Here is a 20,720-nt window from a genome sequence, read left to right as displayed (position 1 = left end):
ATTTGACGTGTAGGGCAATCGCTTGTGTACAGATAGAGTAGGGGAGGGAGACTGAAGACTGGGGGGGAGAGACAGAAATATGGAGTCAATAGGGAAGGCGAGCCCAATAGGTGTCAGTGGGGCATGCCCATACCCCACCAGAAGGAAAAATGGGGGTGGCGAGGAAGGGAGGTCGTTGTTGTTATTTGGTGTTTTAGGAGCATTAGCAACTAAGGCCATATTGCTCCGGGATATGCGGTGGTCATTCCCTGACCTTTCCGTATTTGGTGGTGACGGGCTCGAACCCCGGTCTAATCAAGAAGCGTGTGCTACGCACTGCTGCTCCTTCCCACCTGGCTACGGAGGCGCCAGGAAGGGAGGAGACAAGAGGACAGGCACCTTCCCCCCTGCCAGGGAAGTGGAGTGGAAAGAAAGCCAGGAAAGAGTGCCAAGCTCGGTCGCCAATTGGCGCACTGGCAGCAAATCTGCTGTTCAAGGTGGGGAAAAAGATATGGGTCCAACGAAGCAGTCGGAACCAGTTCCCCAATGCCATTCATTGGCTATGTGTCCATCCAGGTAGGTTGAGGTCAGTCACATTTATGAGTTATATACACGACCAGGGTAGTCTAGTGGAGTGTCTCTTTTGCATCCAGGATGGGTCTGGTCCATTGATCCTGTTTCCATCATCAGGAAGGGTGGTCTAGTGCTGCTTATAGTCCGGTGTTGTGGAAGTTTAATGTCTGCTACAAGGCATACTGTGCCCTTAGTTCCTGATCGCAGAACAGGTTCTTCTTCTGGCAAAGAGTTCCTGTGCAAATCTGGTGAGGTATACGTGCACCTGTTCCTATTCATAGCTACCCTAACACAACCCATGTGAGCCGACCAGGCTAGCCGGGTGGGTAAAGTGCCTGCCTGGCAACCCAAAGGTCACGGGTTCGAATCCCACCTCGGGCTTGGATCAAAGTACTGCAAAAACCTTGGGAGGTGCATTATGGCCACAGAAGCCGATGTGCCAACAACTACAAAAAAAAAAAAAAAAAACAACCCATGTGTTTACTTGTACCACAATGACTCCCAGCAGTCTCTGAAATACCCTGCATCTTGTTTTCCAGGCTGCTGCTGCTGATTCCAATAGAAGCAGTGCAAGAATCACTTTCACCTCTGCCAGCAGCTACTGTTAATCTATTAGTCCGTGTATCCCTCCAATCTATCAGTTTTCCGACCCTCCTAACACTGCCTCGATAGCAGCAGCAAATATTCTTGCAAATCATGATTTTGCTTCTGATTTTCTGGAGTGGGTGACATCAGAATTGAAGGAATTTTAAGAAAAGAAGACTATAAAAACATTCTTGAACATAATTCAATATCCTTTGGACTTCGAGTTTGTGGAATAAATTTAATATTACAACACAACAGTGCCCCGAGGCAACAGCTGTAAGCTGTGCAAGGAGTTTCTAGCAACTAAACAATGGGGCAGGGGACTGCAAATTATGGTCTGGTCACCCAAATGGCCTGACTTAAACCCAGTAGAGCTTTTATGGGATCATCTAGACCAGTGGTATCCAACCTTTTCCTGTACATTGGCCATATTCAAAGTTTGATTTGTTTCGTGGGCTGCATGTAAAAGGAAGTTTCTATTTTCATGTTAACGTTTTTCATTTTCAGGCTATATATAAAAAATGCAAATCCCAAAAAGATACTTAAAAAAGAAAAAGAGCATACTTGAGAAGAGTAATAAATATTATACAATTAAACTGAATGGTTATATTAGAGAATGTAAAAACACTTATGTGCAACAAATCTATGTCAGTGATTTATTTTTTTCATTTTATTAAAATTATAAAAATATATTACTTTTGCTTTTAAATGCTCACTTTAGAAAATTTACAACCTGAAAAAGATCACTACTTTTCAATGTTAAGGTGAATAAATAAATATAATGATACACCTAAAATTGAAAACTTTATTAAGCACAATACAAAATAACATTTATTGAAAAAACTTAACATTTAATGAGAAAATTTTGGTTGATATGATAATTTACAAAATTTAAAATGCTGTTTTAGTTCACTTTCCGTATAAAAATTATTCCTGGACCACAGGTTGGACATCACTGATCTCGACTATCAAGTCCATGAAGTCGATCTTCATGGACTTGATATCCATCTTCACAAAATTTATGGGAAACCTGGCAGATTGCTTGGAATAATGTTAAATCACGACACTATTATACAATTAATCACCAGAATGCCACGTCTTTGTAAGGAAGTGATAAAATCTTGTGGAGGATATTTTGATAAAAATAACAGTATAGTTGTTAATATTAATCATTTCCATATTTTTTTGCAGCTAAATTCTCAATGCTTAATAAAAAATCATAAAATACTTTGTATGTGTGGTTTTTTGTTATATTAAACCTTACAGTCATAGCTAATTCAAAAAAATTAAAGAAAACTGGTGTCATACGCTGTGATTCCAAACTTTTAGGTGGGAGTGTATAATTCGCTGGGAGTTAATGTATTCAGGTTTACTTTTTGAATTTCATGTTTCATTACTAATGTGCTTCCATACTGAGGCATTGCTTACATGGGCTAATTATGTTATGCACTTCAATATGAAGTGCATTACTAAAAAGACAACAGATGAGTTATGTAAAGTACCCATGTACACATATAGCATTAATAAGAGCAATATCACATTGCGTCCTATGCCTGAAGGTTTATATTTTGTATCATAACGGAGTACTATGTACACCTATCACTTTCTTTATAAATTCCTAAACATAAAATTTACCTAAATTTTTTGTTTATGGGGCACCAGATCATGTTCCCACAGAGTTCAAATGGGAGAGGAGTACTAAAAATATCGAAAGATTTGATTGAATAGTGTGGTAGAGAGCCTAAATTCTATTGCACCCATATGGGATACTGAGAGAAATGAATTACAAACTACAACTGAATTCTCCATTCATCATCATCATCCATTTTCAATCCACTGCAGGATGAAGGCCTCTCCAGCAAAATTTTTTTATCAGATCCAGAATCAGTTGAAGAAATAAGTGCTCCTGTAATCACTGATACTGAAATAACATTAACTTGGAAAGCACCACTTGGAGAGAAAGATGGTTACGAAATTCAATATCAGAATAATCATGGATATCTAGTCAAAAATTTAACTTCCAGGGAAAGAATTAAATATTCCAGACTGAAACCGTATCACAATTATACTTTTCTTATTGCTGTAGTCAGTGGCTATGACACAGTCACAATTCTCCATAGTCATCCATTTTCTAAAACCATTCAGACCTTGGAATCAGGTATGTTTTGATACGATGTAGCAATTAAATTGCCATACTACTTCTATCTTTATACCACTCACTTATTATGTTTGTTTTTAGTCCACCTAAAGAGCAGATAAGTAAAATTTGTAATGTCAAATTTTGTGTTTTTAAATGGGTTTTAATTTAACATACATTAATTTATTCACAAGACTTAAATAGATGTAGAGTTTAAATTAGACAAACATATCTCCAAACAAATTCAACTTTTTTATTCACAAGACTCAAATAGATGCAGAGTTTAAATTAGACAAACTTATATCTCCAAGCAAATTCAACTTTTTTCTGTTTTCTTGTGAAAGAAAATGTTACTTTATGCAGCTTGTATGGCTACCATGTTCATTGCCAAGATGAAATGAATTTAGCTTAGAAATGGATTTTTGCATCAACTTTCAGAAAACCAGCGCAATATCAAAATTATTGGTTGGCACGTGCACAGGAGGATTTTGTGATCTCATTACTTATAGACAGAGTATTCTTCCATTGCATTAACTAGAGAGAAGTATAAGAGGAGTTGTAGGTGGTAAAACAACTCTTGAATCATGATTATCCATCAAATATTGTTGATAAATACATTAGACTTGTTGTTGTAGCATCTGGATCTCATTCAGACAGAGAAGGAACCTTCAGTCACTATAATTATATAATGAAAGATAAGACTTTTACATTATATAATGATGGTTAAACTATCCAAAATTACTGTTCTAATAAAGAACTTGGCTCAGAACTTTTAAAGAAATATTTCATTATCTCTTCCCAGAAATCTTCATTATTAAAATAGTGAAGGAAAAAGGACATGAAAACGAAGAAAATTTAAAAGAAAACTTAGTGAAACTTAATAACTCTCCTCGTGTATCTCCATATTGACAAATTTGACAAATGTATCATTGACAAATGTAAAGTACTACATATGGGAAACAGTAACCCCAGATCAACTCTATGGTACTACGCTGACAGTGGTAGAGAATGAAAAGGACCTGGGGGTAATTGTGCAGGCATATATGAAGTTCTCTGAGCAGTGCAGACGAGCTGCAAGAGTAGCTCATGGTGTCTTGTCAATGATATACAGGAATTTTTCTAGCAGGGATAGGGATGTGATTATTCCCTTGTATAAGGCATTGGTCAGGCCACACATTGAGTACTGTATACAGGTCTGGAGGCCTCGTTTCAAGAAGGATGTAGAGCTGCTGGAACGAGTACAGAGAAGGGCAACAAGATTAGTGAATGGGACAAAGGGGTGCTCTTACGAAGAAAGGCTTAAATTTTGCAAATTACAGAGTCTGGAGGGAGACTAGGCATCGGCGAGGTGATCTGATAGAGGTGTATAAGGCTTTGAATGGCTTGAGCATGCTCAATGCCGATGGGATTCTTCCTCTTGCTCAGAATAATCACCTGAGAGGGCATAAATTCAAATTGAGGAAGGACGGATGTCGGATAGATGTGCGGAAATTTGCCTTTAGCCAGTGGGCAGTTGGTTTGTGGAATAGACTTCCATCACTTGTTGTTGAAGTTGATAGCCTAAACAAATTTAAGGCTCAGCTGGACAGGTATTTTGAACGAACGGAGGGGTGAAATGGGAGTAGTGGTTGCGTTTTTTTTTTTTTTTTGGGCTGATGCTGAATAAGCTTGCTTTCTTGCATCATATGCCTCTACTAATGCTAATGCTAACTTTCCAGTTCCTTCTGTTTTGTGCAATGCCATCCATTTACTAACCACAAACTCATGAATTTCATCTGTCCATCTCCGTTGTTGTCTTCCAGGTTTTCTCTTAACTCCTCTTGGATATCATTCTGTTATTTTCTTAGTCCATCTGTCATCATGTCTTTGAACTATGTGTCCTGCCCAAGACCATTTTAGTTCTTTAGTTTTGATAAGAATGTCCTTTACTTGAGTTTGCTGCCTAATCCATGTGTTTCTCTTCTTACCTAACAGTCTGATTCCCAATATAATTCGTTCCATTCTTCACTGTGTAGTTCTCAACTTCTCTTCCATTCTTTTGGTGAGTGCCCAAGTTTCACTTCCATAAGTCATGGTGGGGAGTATACATTGGTTCATTATTTTACGTTTCAGATAAATTGGGATATTGCTCCTCAGTATATGACTATATTTCCTGAGTGCTATCCATCCAAAATTTATTCTTCTCTTGACTTCCATCCATTTATCATTATTACAGATAATGACTTGTCCCAGATAAGTATATGACTCCACCTTTTCAATTACTGCTCCTTCAATCATTATTTCCCTTTCTGTGGCATATTGTTCATCATTACTATTGTTTTAGCCATATTCATCTTTAGTCCAAAATCCTTACTAACTGTGCATAACTGATTAAGAGTTTCCTCTAATTCTTTGGGATCGTGGCTTATGACCACAATGTCATCTGCAAATCGTAAATGGTTTAGGTACTCTCCATTTACATTGACTCCTTTCTGCGACCAGTCTAATCTTCTGAATGCTTCCTCAAGGGCAGCAGTAAACAACTTCGGAGATATTGTGTCTCCTTGTTGAACTCCTTTCTCAATTTTAAATTTATTACTGTCTTTGTGTAGTCTAATAAAGGAGGTAGCATTCTCATATATTTTCTTCAAAATCATAATATATGGGGTATCTATGCCTTGTCTTTCCAGTGACCAAAACATTGCCTTATGCTGTATGGAGTCAAATGCCTTTTCATAATCCACAAATGCCAAGCATAATTGTATTTTATATTCATTTGCCTTCTCCATTAGCTGTGACATTATATGAAGGTGATCCATAGTTGAGAATCCTGTCCTAAAGCCAGCTTGCTCGTTCGGTTGATTCTCATCAATTCTCCATTAGTTGAAATCAATTCTTTGTGAAGGAATTCTTAGTTTGCTCTTTGGTGGAAAGGTTCACATTGTTAATGTAATAGAATGTTACAAAATTAACTTTTAAAAGAGAGAAAAAATATTTGAATTAAAAAGGAGACAGTGATAACAGTATATTACATATTTTACTGTAATACAGATATTACAGATTTTATAAAGATTTTGCTGTAATACATCTCTACACAAGATGCAAAAAGATGACCACAAAAAAACAGGTGGTCAACTTATATGATAAATATGAAATTCAGAACAACTTTAATGCAAAAAAAAGTGGACTTATACATCAGAGCATATGGCACCTATAACAAAAACAATTTGTGCTACAAGCCATGCACACGGTTGAGTACAAATAGAAAATATCAGAGGTTTATTATACCATTTATATTGTAATATCCAGTGATTTAAACCATCCTTAATTAGGAATGGCTATGGTCATAATGGAAATGCCAGTAGGAATTTAATGGATTTATAATGCAATTCTGAATAAAGTAATTGCAGCAAAACGAAAGGTAGTATATTTTAATGCTAAGTAAACAGAGTGGTTTACTAAAATGAAAGAGCTAAAAAAATATTTGAACTAACATGCACACCACACACACACTTAAGTCAACAGAAATTCTATAAGCAGGTCAATATCATTCACTAACTTCTCTATGTTGTATTCATGCTAAATTATCCCTTTTATCAATTAACTGTTGATCTAAGAAATACAATGATTACGTCAGCAGCCAGCCTCACAAATTATCTGGGTAAAAGGCATATGAAGTGAGGAATATATGATATGAAGAGAGGAGCTAGTAAATGACCTTCAACAGCCTATAGAATTTCTCCTCACTATAATGGACGGTAACACAGAGAACTGCATATTACCTTTCTATTTATACCTGAAATTTTCTGGATGAGGTTTTTCAGTAACAGGCTATACTTCTGTAATTAATGAGGGTCAATATAATAAAACACAGTGATTTTTTTTATTGCAATGGAGAACTAAGTACAGTGGGGTAAGCTAGGACGAACATAATTGGTTCTAAACCTTGTTCGTTATAGCATCTGTTCGTTCTAGCATACATTGAAAATATGTATTTAGGGGTAATCCATTCCAGGCCCGTAGTCTAGAGCAAAGTTACCATCCAATAAATAATTTAAACAGGAAAAATATAATACAAAATGAAAAATATAAGTGTAAAAACAATATAAAATTAATTTATTTAACTTTTATATACTGTACATAAAATTTTAGAAGCATAAACAATATTTCCCCAGTGAAAATATAAACAAACTTTCCCTAATAAAAATCATAAAAAATCATATAGAGGTGGAAGGAGAGGAGTCATCATTCCTACTCATCTTGGGTGACTGTCCTGTGGAAGGTTCATCCTTTTTGAAGAATGCATCCAGGCTTGACTACTTTATCCTAGATTTTTGGACCCTCCAAAAGTGGGCCATCAAGGTGTCATTAAAATGATTAAGGCCCATTTCCACAGTGGCAATATCTGGGTGATAATCTTTTATAAGTTTGGATAGTTTATTCCAGCAAGAGAACACACACCTCTTTAAGGTCCTCAGCTGGAATGCTGTGACTTTTTTTCTTGTCCTCGTCCTTCTTGTCCCCAAAAGCTTGCCTCTTCACTGTGAAGCTCTGCTAGCTCCTCAAATGATAGCTCCCTGTGGTCTTCCACCAATTTCTCCACATCCTCATCATTGATCTCCAGGCCCACAGAACTGCCCAGAATTTCCTGCACAGCAGGCTCTTCCTCCAACTGTTGAATGCCTTCGAAATCCCTTGGAGCCACAGTGTCAGGCCACAATGGCCTCCAAGCCGAATTCAAGCACCTAACAGAAATTTCCTTCCAAGCAACCACAATTAGAAAAACAGCATCCGCTATATTGAAGTGACCCTTCCAAAAGTCCTTCAGAGTCACATCACTGGAAGAAGTGGCCTCAAAACATTTCCTGAACAGTGCCTTAGTGTAGAGTTTTTTTTTTTAATTTGCGATCACCTGCAGGTCCATAGGCTAGAGGAGAGGCATTGTATTAGGTGGCAAGAAGTGAACCTTGATAAAACTGAACTCATCTGGTAATTCTTCCATCAAATTAGGAGGGTGACCTGGAGCACTGTCCATGACCAAATGAACCTTCAATGGAAGATCCTTCTCGCTAAGGTAGTCACGGACAGTGGGGGCCAAACACCTCAGTCACCCAGTCGGAGAAAAGACTCCTGGTCATCCAAGCCTTGTGGAATGCCACAAAACTCCAAGGCGGTTTTTCCTGATGTTTTTAAAAGCTCTGGGGTCATACAAATGGTACACGAGCAGTGGTTTGACCTTGCAGTCCCTCGAAGCATTGGTACAAAAGAGCAATGTAAGCCAGTCTTTCACTGGCTTAAGGCCTGGCAAGGCGGTCCCCTCCTTCGTGATACATGTTCTGTGTGGCATTCTCTTCCAGAAAAGGCCAGTTTCGTCGCAGTTAAATGCAGGTGTTTAAAAAACACCCGCGAGGATCGAGGCACTGAAGAAGAGGAAAGCTTTCGGGGACAAAGAAAAAAGTCACAGCATTCCAGCTGAGGACCTTTCTGAGAAAGAAAGGTCCTCAGCTTGCATCGATCCTTAAATTATTTTCTTAAATTTCTCACGATATTGCTCAGCAGCGTCCCTATCTACACTGGCAGTCTCACCATGCCTCACAACACTGTGTAATCCAGTCCTTTTCCTAAATCCGGTAAACCACCCCTTGGTGTCAAAAAACTCCTTCACAGAACTTGTACTTGGAGCCTTAGCACCGAGTTCCTCAAACAAATGTTTGGCCTTTTCACAAATAATCACCTCACTGACACTATCACCTGCCATTTGTTTTTCATTAATTCACACTAAGAGAAAAGAGTTTCCATCTTTTCCGTGATATTACAACGTGAACTGCTTAACCTAGAGATTCCCTTTGCAACCTGTGCAATTTGTATTTCTTTCTTGTTTTTTAAAATTGTACTGATTGTTGATTTAGCCATACCATATTCAGCACTTAGATCTCCTACACTTTTTTTCCACTTTCTCGCTTGGAAATTATTTCTTTCTTAATCTCTGAGAAAGCTAATGCTTTCTCACTCTATTTTGCCGGCTCATGGCTAAAATTATATAGTAGAATAATATATTTTCACTTGTAAAGGGCAAATAAGCAGATAACTGAACCTTACAAACGATAACAAAGATGATAACTGAACCTTACAAACGATAACAAAGATGATAACTGAAGCTCTAATCAAAACGGAAAATTAGAGCAGGAAGCGCTCAAATTAACACATCATGCACACACGCGCGTGCTACATCAGCCTATAGTATTCCTCCGCGTTCGCTGTAGCATCCTGATTTTATTAATAAAACTTTTCGTTGTAGCATTCGTTCATTGTAGCATACCTGACTGTACTTATTCTTTATGCTTATACCTATTCTTTATTAGCATTAGTAGAGGCATATAATGCAAGAAAGCAAGCTTATACAGCATCAGACCAAAAAAAAAATATCCTTCCCATTTCACCCAGCCAAAAGTTTGTCTAGTTCTGCCTTAATTTATTTAAGCTGTCAACTTTCACAACAACAGATAGAAGTTGTTTCAGCAATCAACCACCTGCTGACTAAACGCAAATTATCTCACATATATTCTACTACTGTCATTTCCTCAATTTGAATTTCTATTCTACAACTGTCTTTCCTCAATTTGAATTTATGCCACCACAAGATGGGATCCTTCCTCTTGCTCAGTAATCTGGGCAAGAGGAAGAATCCCATCAGCATTGAGCTTACTCAAACCATTCAAAGCCTTATACACCTCAATCAGTTCACCTCGCAAGTGCCTGCCACCAGACATTGCAATTTACAGAATTTAAGCCTTCCTTGGTAAGAGCAACCCTTTGTTCCACTCATCAATCTCGCAGCCCTTCTCTGTACTCATTCCAGCAGCTCTACATCCTTCCTAAAACGAGGCCTCCAGACCTGTATGCAGTATTCAAGGTGTGGCCTGACCACTGCCTTATAGAAGGGGTTAATCACCTCCTTATCCCTGCACAATTAGCAAAATTCCTGTATATCATTGACAAGACCCCATAAGCTACTCTTGCATCTGTCTGCACTACTCAAAAAACTTCATATTTGACTGCACAATTACCTCTAGGTCTTTTTCTTTCTCCTCTACCCTCAGTGTAGTACCACATAGTTGGTGTGGTACTACACTGAGATACTGCTACCCATATGCAGTACTTTGCATTTGTCAAAGTTAAACTTCAGTTGCCACTTCTCAGCCCATCTGCACATTATTTTCCCGGGAACAGAAGTTAAGCTAAAGGCCTGTAATTACTCATGTCATCTTTTGATCCCCCTCTGTTTACTTGAGATACATTTGTACATCTTTAGTCCATGGGGACCTCCTCTGAGTTGAAGGATGCTCTCATAATCATAGCTAAGGGTTTGCTTACTTCCTTTGCTGCCTCCTTCAATATAACTAGATAGATCCCATCCACCGCAGGTGCCTTTTTTATGTTTAACTTCGACAATTTCTCCTCCACTTTGCTCTCAGTTATTATAAAATCATTTAGCTCTGTTAGTTCGATAAGCTTCTGGCCTACATTTGCCTATATAACTCCTCATGTGTGAATGTAGATGCAAATACTAATTCAGTTTGTCAGCTACCTGAGCAGCATCATCAACAATCGAACCATCAATATCAAGTGGACCAATCTGATTTATCCCTCTTCTTTCTATAGTTTACATAAGTAAAGAAGTCTTTGCTGTTTTTCTTTGCATCCTTTGCCAAACATTTCTTGTAACCTGCTTTTGCTTGCCTAACCTTCTTTGTGAATTGATTACAGTCTAGCTTATATCTACCATAGGCTTCTGTGTCTCCTAATAATTTATATGCTTCCCATGCCCGAGAGGAAATTCCAATAACCGAGAGGAAAGTGGAGGAGAGATTGTTGAGGATAAACATAAAAAAGGCACCTGGGGTGGATGGGATCTATCCAGTTATATTAAAGGAGGCAGCAAAGGAAGTATGCAAACCCCTAGCCATAATTATGAGAACTTCTTTGGACTCAGGGGAGGTACCCATAGACTGGAGATGTGCAAATGTAACCCCAATTCACAAAGGAGGATCAAAGGCTGACACAAGTAATTATAGACCTGTTAGTTTAACTTCTGTTCCAGGTAAATTAATGGAGGCACTGGTTAAAGAAGCACTGCAGGATCATCTAGACAAGAATTCAGTTATAGCTCAGACGCAGCATGGTTTTGTTAAGGGCAGGTCTTGCCTGACCAATTTGATTGGATACTATGATGTAGTCACAAAAGAACTGGATGCAGGGAATAACTTTGATATTATATATTTGGATCTCAGAAAGGCTTTTGATACTGTTGCACATGGAAGACTGCTGCACAAATTGGAGCAGTGTGGCATTGGAGGCAAATTGCTGCTATGGATAAGGGGATGGTTGAGTGGCAGAAGACAGAGAGTGGTAATCAATGGACACTGCTCAACGTGGACTAATGTTATTAGTGGAGTTCCTCAAGGTTCAGTGTTGGGTCCATTGTTGTTTTCGGTGTTTATGAATGATATTGATGATGGGATATCAAGTTTAATGTCTAAGTTTGCAGATGATACAAAGGTTGGCAGGGTCGTTAAGGACACTACTGACGCTATGCTGCTGCAACAGGATCTGGAAAGGTTGAACAGATGGGCTGAGAGGTGGCAAATGAAGTTTAACATTGACAAATGTAAAGTACTACATATGGGTAACAGTAACCCCAGAGCAATGTATCAACTCTGCGGTACTACACTGACAGTGGTGGAGAATGAAAAGGACCTGGGGGTAATTGTGCAGGCAGATATGAAGTTCTCTGAGCAGTGCAGACGAGCTGCAAGAGTAGCTCATGGTGTCTTGTCAATAATATACAGGAATTTTTCTAGCAGGGATAAGGAGGTGATTATTCCCTTGTATAAGGCAATGGTTAGGCCACATCTTGAGTACTGTATACAGGTCTGGAGGCCTCATTTCAAGAAGGATGTAGAGCTGCTGGAACGGGTACAGAGAAGGGCAACAAGATTAGTAAATGGAACAAAGGGTTGCTCTTACGAAGAAAGGCTTAAGTTTTGCAAATTACAGAGTCTGGAGACTAGGCACCGGCGAGGTGATCTGATAGAGGTGTATAAGGCTTTGAATGGTTTGAGCATGCTCAATGCCAATGGGATTCTTCATCTTTCTCAGAATAATCACCTCAGAGGGCATAAATTCAAATTGAGGAAGGACGGATGTCGGATAGATGTGCGGAAATTTGCCTTTGGCCAGCGGGTGGTTGGTTGGTGGAACCGACTTCCATCACTTGTTGTTGAAGTTGATAGCCTAAACAAATTTAAAGCTCAACTGGACAGGTATTTCGACCGAACGGAGGGGTGAAATGGGAGAGGGTTTTTTTTTTTTTTTTTGGCTGATGCTGAATAAGCTTGCTTTCTTGCATCATATGCCTCTACTAATGCTAATGCTAATGCATTTTTCTTCTCTGACATGAGTTTCACATTAGTTCATCTGACATCCATTTAGGCCTAAACCTTGAAGAGTATTTCTTAGTTGGAACAAAAAACCTAGTAGCTCCAAGATTACTTCCTTGAATGCTTCCCATTTAGAATTTGCTGTTGGTAATGTGATCAGTTGGTCCCACTGTACAGAATTTAAAAATTGTCTGAGACCACTGTAGTCACCTCTGTGAAAGCAAAAAGCCTTTCCTTTAACCCCAGATAGTAGTTACATCTTTGAGTAAATCGCATATCAGTACAATGTCACTGCCATTTAGTGGTTCCTTTATCTGCAGATTCTTAATGCATGAATAATCACTGCTGATAATCAGATCAAGCGTATTACTCCCTCGGTTTCACTGTGTTTACAAACCATCTTGCCACTAATGACTGCTATTTGAAGTGTTTTAGATAAATACAAAGTAGATTTTTAAAAAAAAAAAGTTCCCAGAAAATTTTATTACTTCTTTTAATGAGTGAAAGTCAATACGTCCCACCTGCATCTTCCAGCAACAGTTTTATGCCTAGAAAAATAAAAATAAACCTGCATGAAGTTAGATCTTGTAAACAAGTTATCTGTCCTAATATTAGAATCTCACAAATGGTTTTTAATCAAAATGGAATTTTAAAAGGTAGTAGTTAAAAAAAGATTTGAACTCACACAGAAGCAGTCATGGTAGAAGGCAAACACCATGTACTACACTTTCTCAACATAGTCACCAGACAAAACGATGCATTTTTGCCACCTCCCAATAAACTTCCAGTTTTGCAGATGTCCTCTGAATGTCGTTCAAACTATGACTCAGCAGAAGAAACACCACATCATCAGTGGCAGTGTTTCCATGAAGAAAATACTTAAGGGCAGGAAGAGGAAAGAAATCAGAGGGTGCAAGGCAGGAGGAATAAACAGGATGCAGCAATATTTGAAACCCACATTCATGGGCATACCTCACTACAGCATACAAAGAATGTTCAGGGGAATTATTGCGCCGCATTCACACACCTTTTGGCAGCTTTCCTTGTCTTTTTTTTTTTTATTTTATAGCACACACAGTTTGATAAGGAGGTCGGAATAATACTTCACCATCACAGTACAGCCCTTTTGAAAGTAATGTTAGTATTAATACCATGCTGATCCCAAAAAACTGACAGCATCAACTTGCCAGCACTCGGTTGCACCTTTGCCTTTTTGAGAGTGGTGATTCTGCACATTTCCATTGTTTTGACATTTGTTTAGTTTTGGGATTATAGTGATGAATCCAAGTTTCATCCATGGTGACTAGTCGTGAAAAATGCCTCTTTCTTTTCCTGGCACATTGTGCCATTTCCTTCTTCTAGTAAGGGGTCAAAGTCTGGAAACCCATCTAGCAGACACTTTACTCATATGCAACTGTTAACGGATAATGTTCTTCACACACCATACAGTTCTTTGAATCCTGGAAAATCACCATATCAGTTCTTTGAAGCTAATATGGTGATTTTCCAGGATTAAACCTCAATTTTTGCAACACTCTTATAGCAGTAGCTGGGCATCCTAGGATTTCATCATGCACTGAGGTTCTTCCACATTTGAACTGTTTATACTAATGTGGAACAACGCTGTAACTTGGGCAGTCTTCTCCATAAACAGAGCCCGTTTCTTCATGGATTGCTTTGGCTGTGGAGAAAGAGGAACCAAATCACTAATCTGTATTCCACTTTATCCATTAGGCCACTTCATTTGGTTCTGCAAAGAAAAAAAAAATTAATTATCACATCAAAACCAAAATTTGTAAGGTCGCTATTGAGATTTCCAGGTATCATACACAAAAAAAATTATCTTTCATCAATTGGCATTTAGAGTAAGAATTGTGACCCGGATCATTCGTTACAATTCTTACTCTAAATGGCAGTTCTAGTCTATGGAATGGGCACATCAGTCATCTTCACTGAAGAAAAAATTTTGAATTGCCAGATCACAAAAAAATTATGGCAAGTGTTTTAGGTCAGAGAAGTCCAATTTTGGTTGATTTTTTTGAGAAAAGCCATATAATAATAAGGAAAGATATTGCCAAACAGCTGATAAGCTTAAAGGGGCTATAAAAAAAAAAAAAAAAAAAAAAGGCTCAAACAGGACACGATTACACCATGATAATGGCAGACTAAACACTTCCCATGATAACTCAGATAAAAATTGCAGACATGGTGTGGTGAGTTCTGCTTGACCCTAAATTTACACACATTAAATTAGAAGATTCACGAAACCACGATTACAAGTGGTGGGGGAGATGGAAAGAAACGAGTGTATCCACACATTCGAGTGAACTATTAAATCGAAGCCTGGTTTTTTGCGATAGTTAAAAAATTCAATAGGAAAGTATTTCCTGTAAAATTTTACCTGTGCTAAATATTTTAACCACAAAATTATTTTACCAGAAAATCACTTCAACCGCATGAATAAAACGAAAACAATCCGTTTATCTGTAGGAAACCAACTCAACCAATGTATTCAAGAATTATATATAATAAAATAAGGGCTCACTAATATAATTCATTGGCTTATTACAATTACCTTAACATAGCTTCGTTTTTTCTAATATTATCAGTTTCGTCTACCAACTTCGAATACACCGGGTGAGCCATGTTAACTAAACTTCGAATTACAATTTACCGATAGGATAATTTTGCATTTCTACATGCTATAACTACATACTAAAAACCGATGGGAATAAAAAAATTTGAAAATATGCATATATTTTAACGATTTATTAATGATTTTAACAAAAAAAAAAAAAAAAAAACACACACACACACAAGAAGAGTGAAAGAATAGTAAACAGACCTTTAATTAATAGCGGTACTTCTTTTATATAAAGAGAAAAATATTAAAAATAATATATTTTAAAGGTCAGTACTCACACAGTTATAAGGAATTTCAGTATATATTTTTAAGGTTGCTGTTGTTGTTATTGAGTTTTAGGAGCATCGGCGACTAAGGAAAAGTTGCCCCATGTATATTGTCTCTAAATTGCGTGTGTATTCTGCAGTCGATTTTTTGTTTGCAGGACGAAAAACCCCAGTTTCCGAGAGAAAAAGCCATGCTTCCCTCGCCTGAGACCGACTAACTCAGCCACGTTGCGTAAAAGACCCATAAAAATTCCTTCCCTCATCGACGAGATTCGAACTTAGGTCTTTTCCAACCGGTGTGAGGAAGATGGCCATTCTATCAACTGTGCCACACATGAGGACTTTTAGGGTTACTGGCAAACACTCCATGTGGCAAATTTATTAGGCCCTCGTGAGTGTTTTTTCACTGTTAAACTTCAATTGCCACTTCTCAGCCAATCTGTCTAATTTTTCTAGATCTTACTAGATCTTTTAGCCTTAGCAAACCTTGACTGTTGGGCTCATATCTGGTGAATATGGGTTTGGCACACCCAGGATCCTGAGATAGCTCTTTCTTGGTGATTCTCTTCTACTTTTGACTCTCTCTCTCTCTCTCTCTCTCTCTCTCTCTCTCTCTCTCTCTCTCTCTCTCTCTCTCTTTCTCCCTCTCTCTTTCTCTCTCTCTCTCTCTCTCTTTTTACCCACTTCCCCAGGGTAAAAAAAAAACAGCGAATAGCGTACTAGAGAATTACCATCGTCACAAAGAACCTGTTAGCTCCTGCAATCTTGGAAAAAATCAAGCGGGACGGGAGCGATGAACTACAAAGGATAAAGAATATGGAACCAGAGGAGGAAGAACATATTGCCACCGAACCAGGGGAGGAAGAGCAAGAGGAAATACAACACACAGCAGCTGAAGTGGAAATAGACAAGGTCATGATATCCAGAATAGAGGACGAGTGGAAGAAGGCCCTAACAGAATTCGAAAGAATGGACCCCACAAAGACACACTTGATACCGAAACAGAGGACAAATAGAACCTTGTGGAGAGTCACAGACCAACTGAATCGGCACATAATACTGCATTGCCTTGACAACAATGGTGCAACACTGGAGGCCATCCACACAGCAATGTGTTGTGCTGCGGTAGCAGCCACAAGGATTAATGGAAGAGAAGCGAGAGACCAGCAGCAGAAGAACCGAAAACAGAAGGAACCACCAGCTTGGGAAAGAAGACTTCAGCAGAAGGTAGAAGAATTAACAGTCAAGATAGGCCAATTGATCCAGTATCAACGGGGCAATAGGAGTAAGAAGTTAATAGGAAAAGTGAAGAGCATACTCAAGAGAGACAGAGAGACAGACTTAACAGAGACAGCGTCCACAGCAAACATGAGACAAAAATTCAGAGAATAGGAGAGTACTTGGACACATTGAAGACGAACACATTTAAGCAGAACACACTGAAACAGAACAGCGTAGTCTCTGGCACACAGCAAGAGACTACGCCGATACAAAGAGAGCTCCCACAGGAAAATAAACAACCGAATCTTCGATGAGGACCAAAGAGGCTTCTACAGGAATCACGGGGAAGACGGGAACGCACCACTCGAGAAGAAGACGATTGAGGAGTTCTGGGGAAACGTATGGAGCAAGGAAGTGAGACATAACAGCCGATCCCCCGGATAGAAGTAGAACGCAAGAAAACCAAGGGCGTACAAGAAATGGCAATGTGGGAGATCCGGGAAGAAGAAGTAATACAGACAATCAAGAACTCTCAGAACTGTCGAACTCCAGGAACATGAAGCCTAAACACGAAAATACAAGAAATCCGGCGAAATATAGACCAATCACCTACTTCCCAACAATGTACAAGATCCTGACCACCTGCATAACCAGGAAGATATCAGACCACTTGGAGACCCAGAACATAATGGCCGAACAGCAGAAAGGAGGCAAGCGGCTGAGCAAAGGATGTGAAGAGCAATTAACCATAGATGCTGCGGTTATGGAGCAAGCCTACAAGAAGCACCGCAACATGTACACAGCCTACATCGATTACCGCAAGGCCTTCGACTCCGTGCCTCATAGCTGGCTAATAGAGGCGCTGAACATCTACAAAGTCAATCCGATAGTGACAAATTTCCTAGGAGAAACGAGGGAGAAATGGAGTACCACCTTTATGGTAGAAAACATCACAACTAGGCCAATCCCCGTCAGGAGAGAAACCTTTCAGGAAGATGCCCTGAGACCATTGTGGTTCTGTCTAGCACTTAACCCACAATCTCCATGCTACACAGTAGCAAGTACGGATATAACCTCAAAGAAGGAAGGAAGAACCTGTACACCCTCACGCACTTGATGTACATGGATGACATCAAGCTCTACGCGGCAACCGAGAAGCACCTCCACCAACAACTCCAGATCACCGAAGAATTCAGCAATGATATTAGGATGGAATTTGGTCTAGACAAATGCAAGACCCACGGATTGCGCCAGGGAAAATTAGTTAACCGAAACTACCAGCTGCAAAGTGGTAAAGAGATCGAAGCTATGGTAGAGGGAGTGGCCTACAAATACTTGGGGATGATGCAGGCTCAGCAGTTACAGCACAAGGAAATTAAGGCCTGCCCGACTGAAAAATATCATCAGAGACTCAGAAGCCTGCTGAAAGCAAAGCTGAATGGAGGAAACACAGTTAAAGAGATAGAAAAATGGGCAGAGAAGACACTTCATGGCTGACACTACAATGATCTCCATCAAGATCACATAGATAAAATTGCTTCCAATGCATGGCAAACGAGCGGGACGCTCTTCCCCAAGACTGAAGGGTTCATGCTCGCCCGTCCAAGACCAGGTAATCAACATCAGGAACTAGATAAAATACATCGCAAAGCAGCCCGGAATGTCAGATGACACATGTCGGCGATGCCACCTGGCCTAAGAAACGATCCAACACATCACCGCGGGATGCAAGGTGATCACCCAGACTGAGTACACTCATAGACACGACCAGGTACCAGGATAATACATCAGAACTAGCAAGGAAATACCAGTTGGTCGAAGAAAGTGTACCGTACTACAATTACGAACCCCAGGCTGAAGTAGAGACCCCAACCCATAAGTTGTACTGGGACCGCGCCATAATAACGGATTGGACAATCTCGCACAACAGACCGGACGTTATCCTTGTGGACAAGAAGGAAAAGGCTACCTATGTGATTGACATAGCCATACTCAACAATGGCAACTTGCAGAAAACCCATGGGGAATAAATCAAGAAGTACGCGAACCTAAGACAGGAGATCAAAGAGATGTGGCATATGCAACAAGTAACGACCATCCCGATCATCGTGTCAACCACAGGTATGGTGCCAAAGACCCTACATAACAGCCTAACAGCAATAAGTCTCCCAGCGAACACCTACATTTTTTTTCCATTTATTTGTACACAGAAATTATTACATTTATATATAAAAGTAATAAAATATATATACAATTTTACATACATTAACATTCTCGTTATACATATATAAAATACTATATTATATATGACCTCCTGTTGCATAGCATTGGTGTATCCCAGAATCAAGGGTGGCTCCTAGGCAAAAGCTCATCTCCACCTAGTTCATCTGTACAGCCGTAGAACCTCTACAAAGTTGGCTTAAAAACATGTGTGCTGTATTATAACACCGCCGATACAAGGCAGCTGCTACCTGGTGCCCTTCTGTAGTCCCGGATTTACATTGTCTGTTTGTGCCGAATGCACAAGTTAGAACCCACCTGAGGTAGTGCAATATCGGTTGGTGCCTCTCTCGCTTCCTGAACTTGGAGTGAGCGAATAATTAAATAAAATGAAAAGTGAATCACTAGTGGAGAAAATTCTACAAATTATCCTCAGTCCACCAAGAAACAGTCATTATTATATAAACAGATATATACAATACTTGTTTTAAATGTGCTCAGTCTCAGAATTCCTGAGAATCCGGAAAACAATATACTGTATAAATAGTTAACATACAATAGACTATGTTTAACTACAGAAATACTCTTCAGAGAAAGACCACCTCCACATTCAATTAACAGCACTATCTTTTCTTTCCGCTAATACTTCCAAACCTGCTGACATCTTGCGAATAGCAATTGACCTAAATCACCACTGATTAACATAAATCAACTCAATAACAATTGACAAAAATCAACACAATAACAATTCACGTAAATTTTCCGTTTCCACATTAATCATTTGTCTTTTTGTGAAGTCCAGACATTAAATCCACTGTAGGTTGAGAGTACAATGGACAGTTCAAAAGTACGTGAATCCGATAGAGACTCAATTATATGTCCTCAGTTGGTGGACAGTAAACAGACGCAATATAAAAACTTATGAAAGGTGTGATCATTAAACAGGTCACAGTGTCCGTACACAGACCTGTGATGTTGGTAACCACCGGATCATTATTTAAAACAACTATTGCACTTTTTGGAGGTTTTTCAAGGGAATGAATAATTCTTGCGAGGTTGGAAAACCCATAACTTTATGGGCCCCACCTCCTGCTTGCAAAGAATGGACGGGTTCCTGTTTGCAAATAATGTCAAAAGTTATTTTCAAATGCCGATATTCTAATCTCACCCATTTCCACTCTTGAGTGCTGACCATTTATCTGAAGAACTTTTACACCCTCATATATAACGTCACCCAATAATTCTTATCAGCCACTCTGTCACTGAATTTGAACCATTAACCATTATCACTCATGTTTTGTTCTACTGTCCGTAAGCTGTACCGCTTTCAAATATTCTGGACACAACATCCCTTACAGAATGATCATAATCTCTACCACATCTCTTACAGTTGATACATTTTGGAGAATCTTCTTTATGGAGACACTCTCCATAGACATGACCACCCTCCTCACAGTGTCCACAAGAAACTGCCTTATCGGAACAAAATTGAGCCAAGTGGCCATTCCCAAAAAAAACGGAAACATTTGCTTACAATCGTAAACCTATGGAACCTGTGTGATGTTAATCCAAGATAGATTCTATCACTCTCCAGAATATACTTCCTCATACGAGGACTAAATCCGATCACCCAATTAACCACTTTTGTACCTGATCCAGAACTAAATCTGAAAGTC

The 20,720-nt window shown here is 39.1% G+C and overlaps 1 protein-coding gene across 3 annotated transcripts in view; it reads right to left on the bottom strand.

The window, feature by feature from the left end:
- The window catches only part of Naa35 (N-alpha-acetyltransferase 35), a 401,343-nt gene extending 386,001 nt beyond the window's left edge, over positions 1-15,342 (bottom strand). For all 3 annotated transcript variants that reach the window (XM_090368451.1, XM_090368454.1, XM_090368452.1), the window contains exon 1: positions 15,269-15,342. In XM_090368451.1, the coding sequence (XP_090224577.1) occupies positions 15,269-15,339 (71 nt within the window). In that variant the 5' untranslated portion in view covers positions 15,340-15,342. The remainder of the gene's footprint in view (positions 1-15,268) is intronic.
- Between the last annotated feature and the right edge of the window lie 5,378 nt (positions 15,343-20,720).

This window comes from Mastigoproctus giganteus, chromosome 2 (genome assembly GCF_048544385.1).
Source record: "Mastigoproctus giganteus isolate SK-2022 chromosome 2, ASM4854438v1, whole genome shotgun sequence".
Taxonomy (NCBI): domain Eukaryota; kingdom Metazoa; phylum Arthropoda; class Arachnida; order Uropygi; family Thelyphonidae; genus Mastigoproctus; species Mastigoproctus giganteus.
This window is presented reverse-complemented; position numbering and strand designations above follow the sequence as displayed.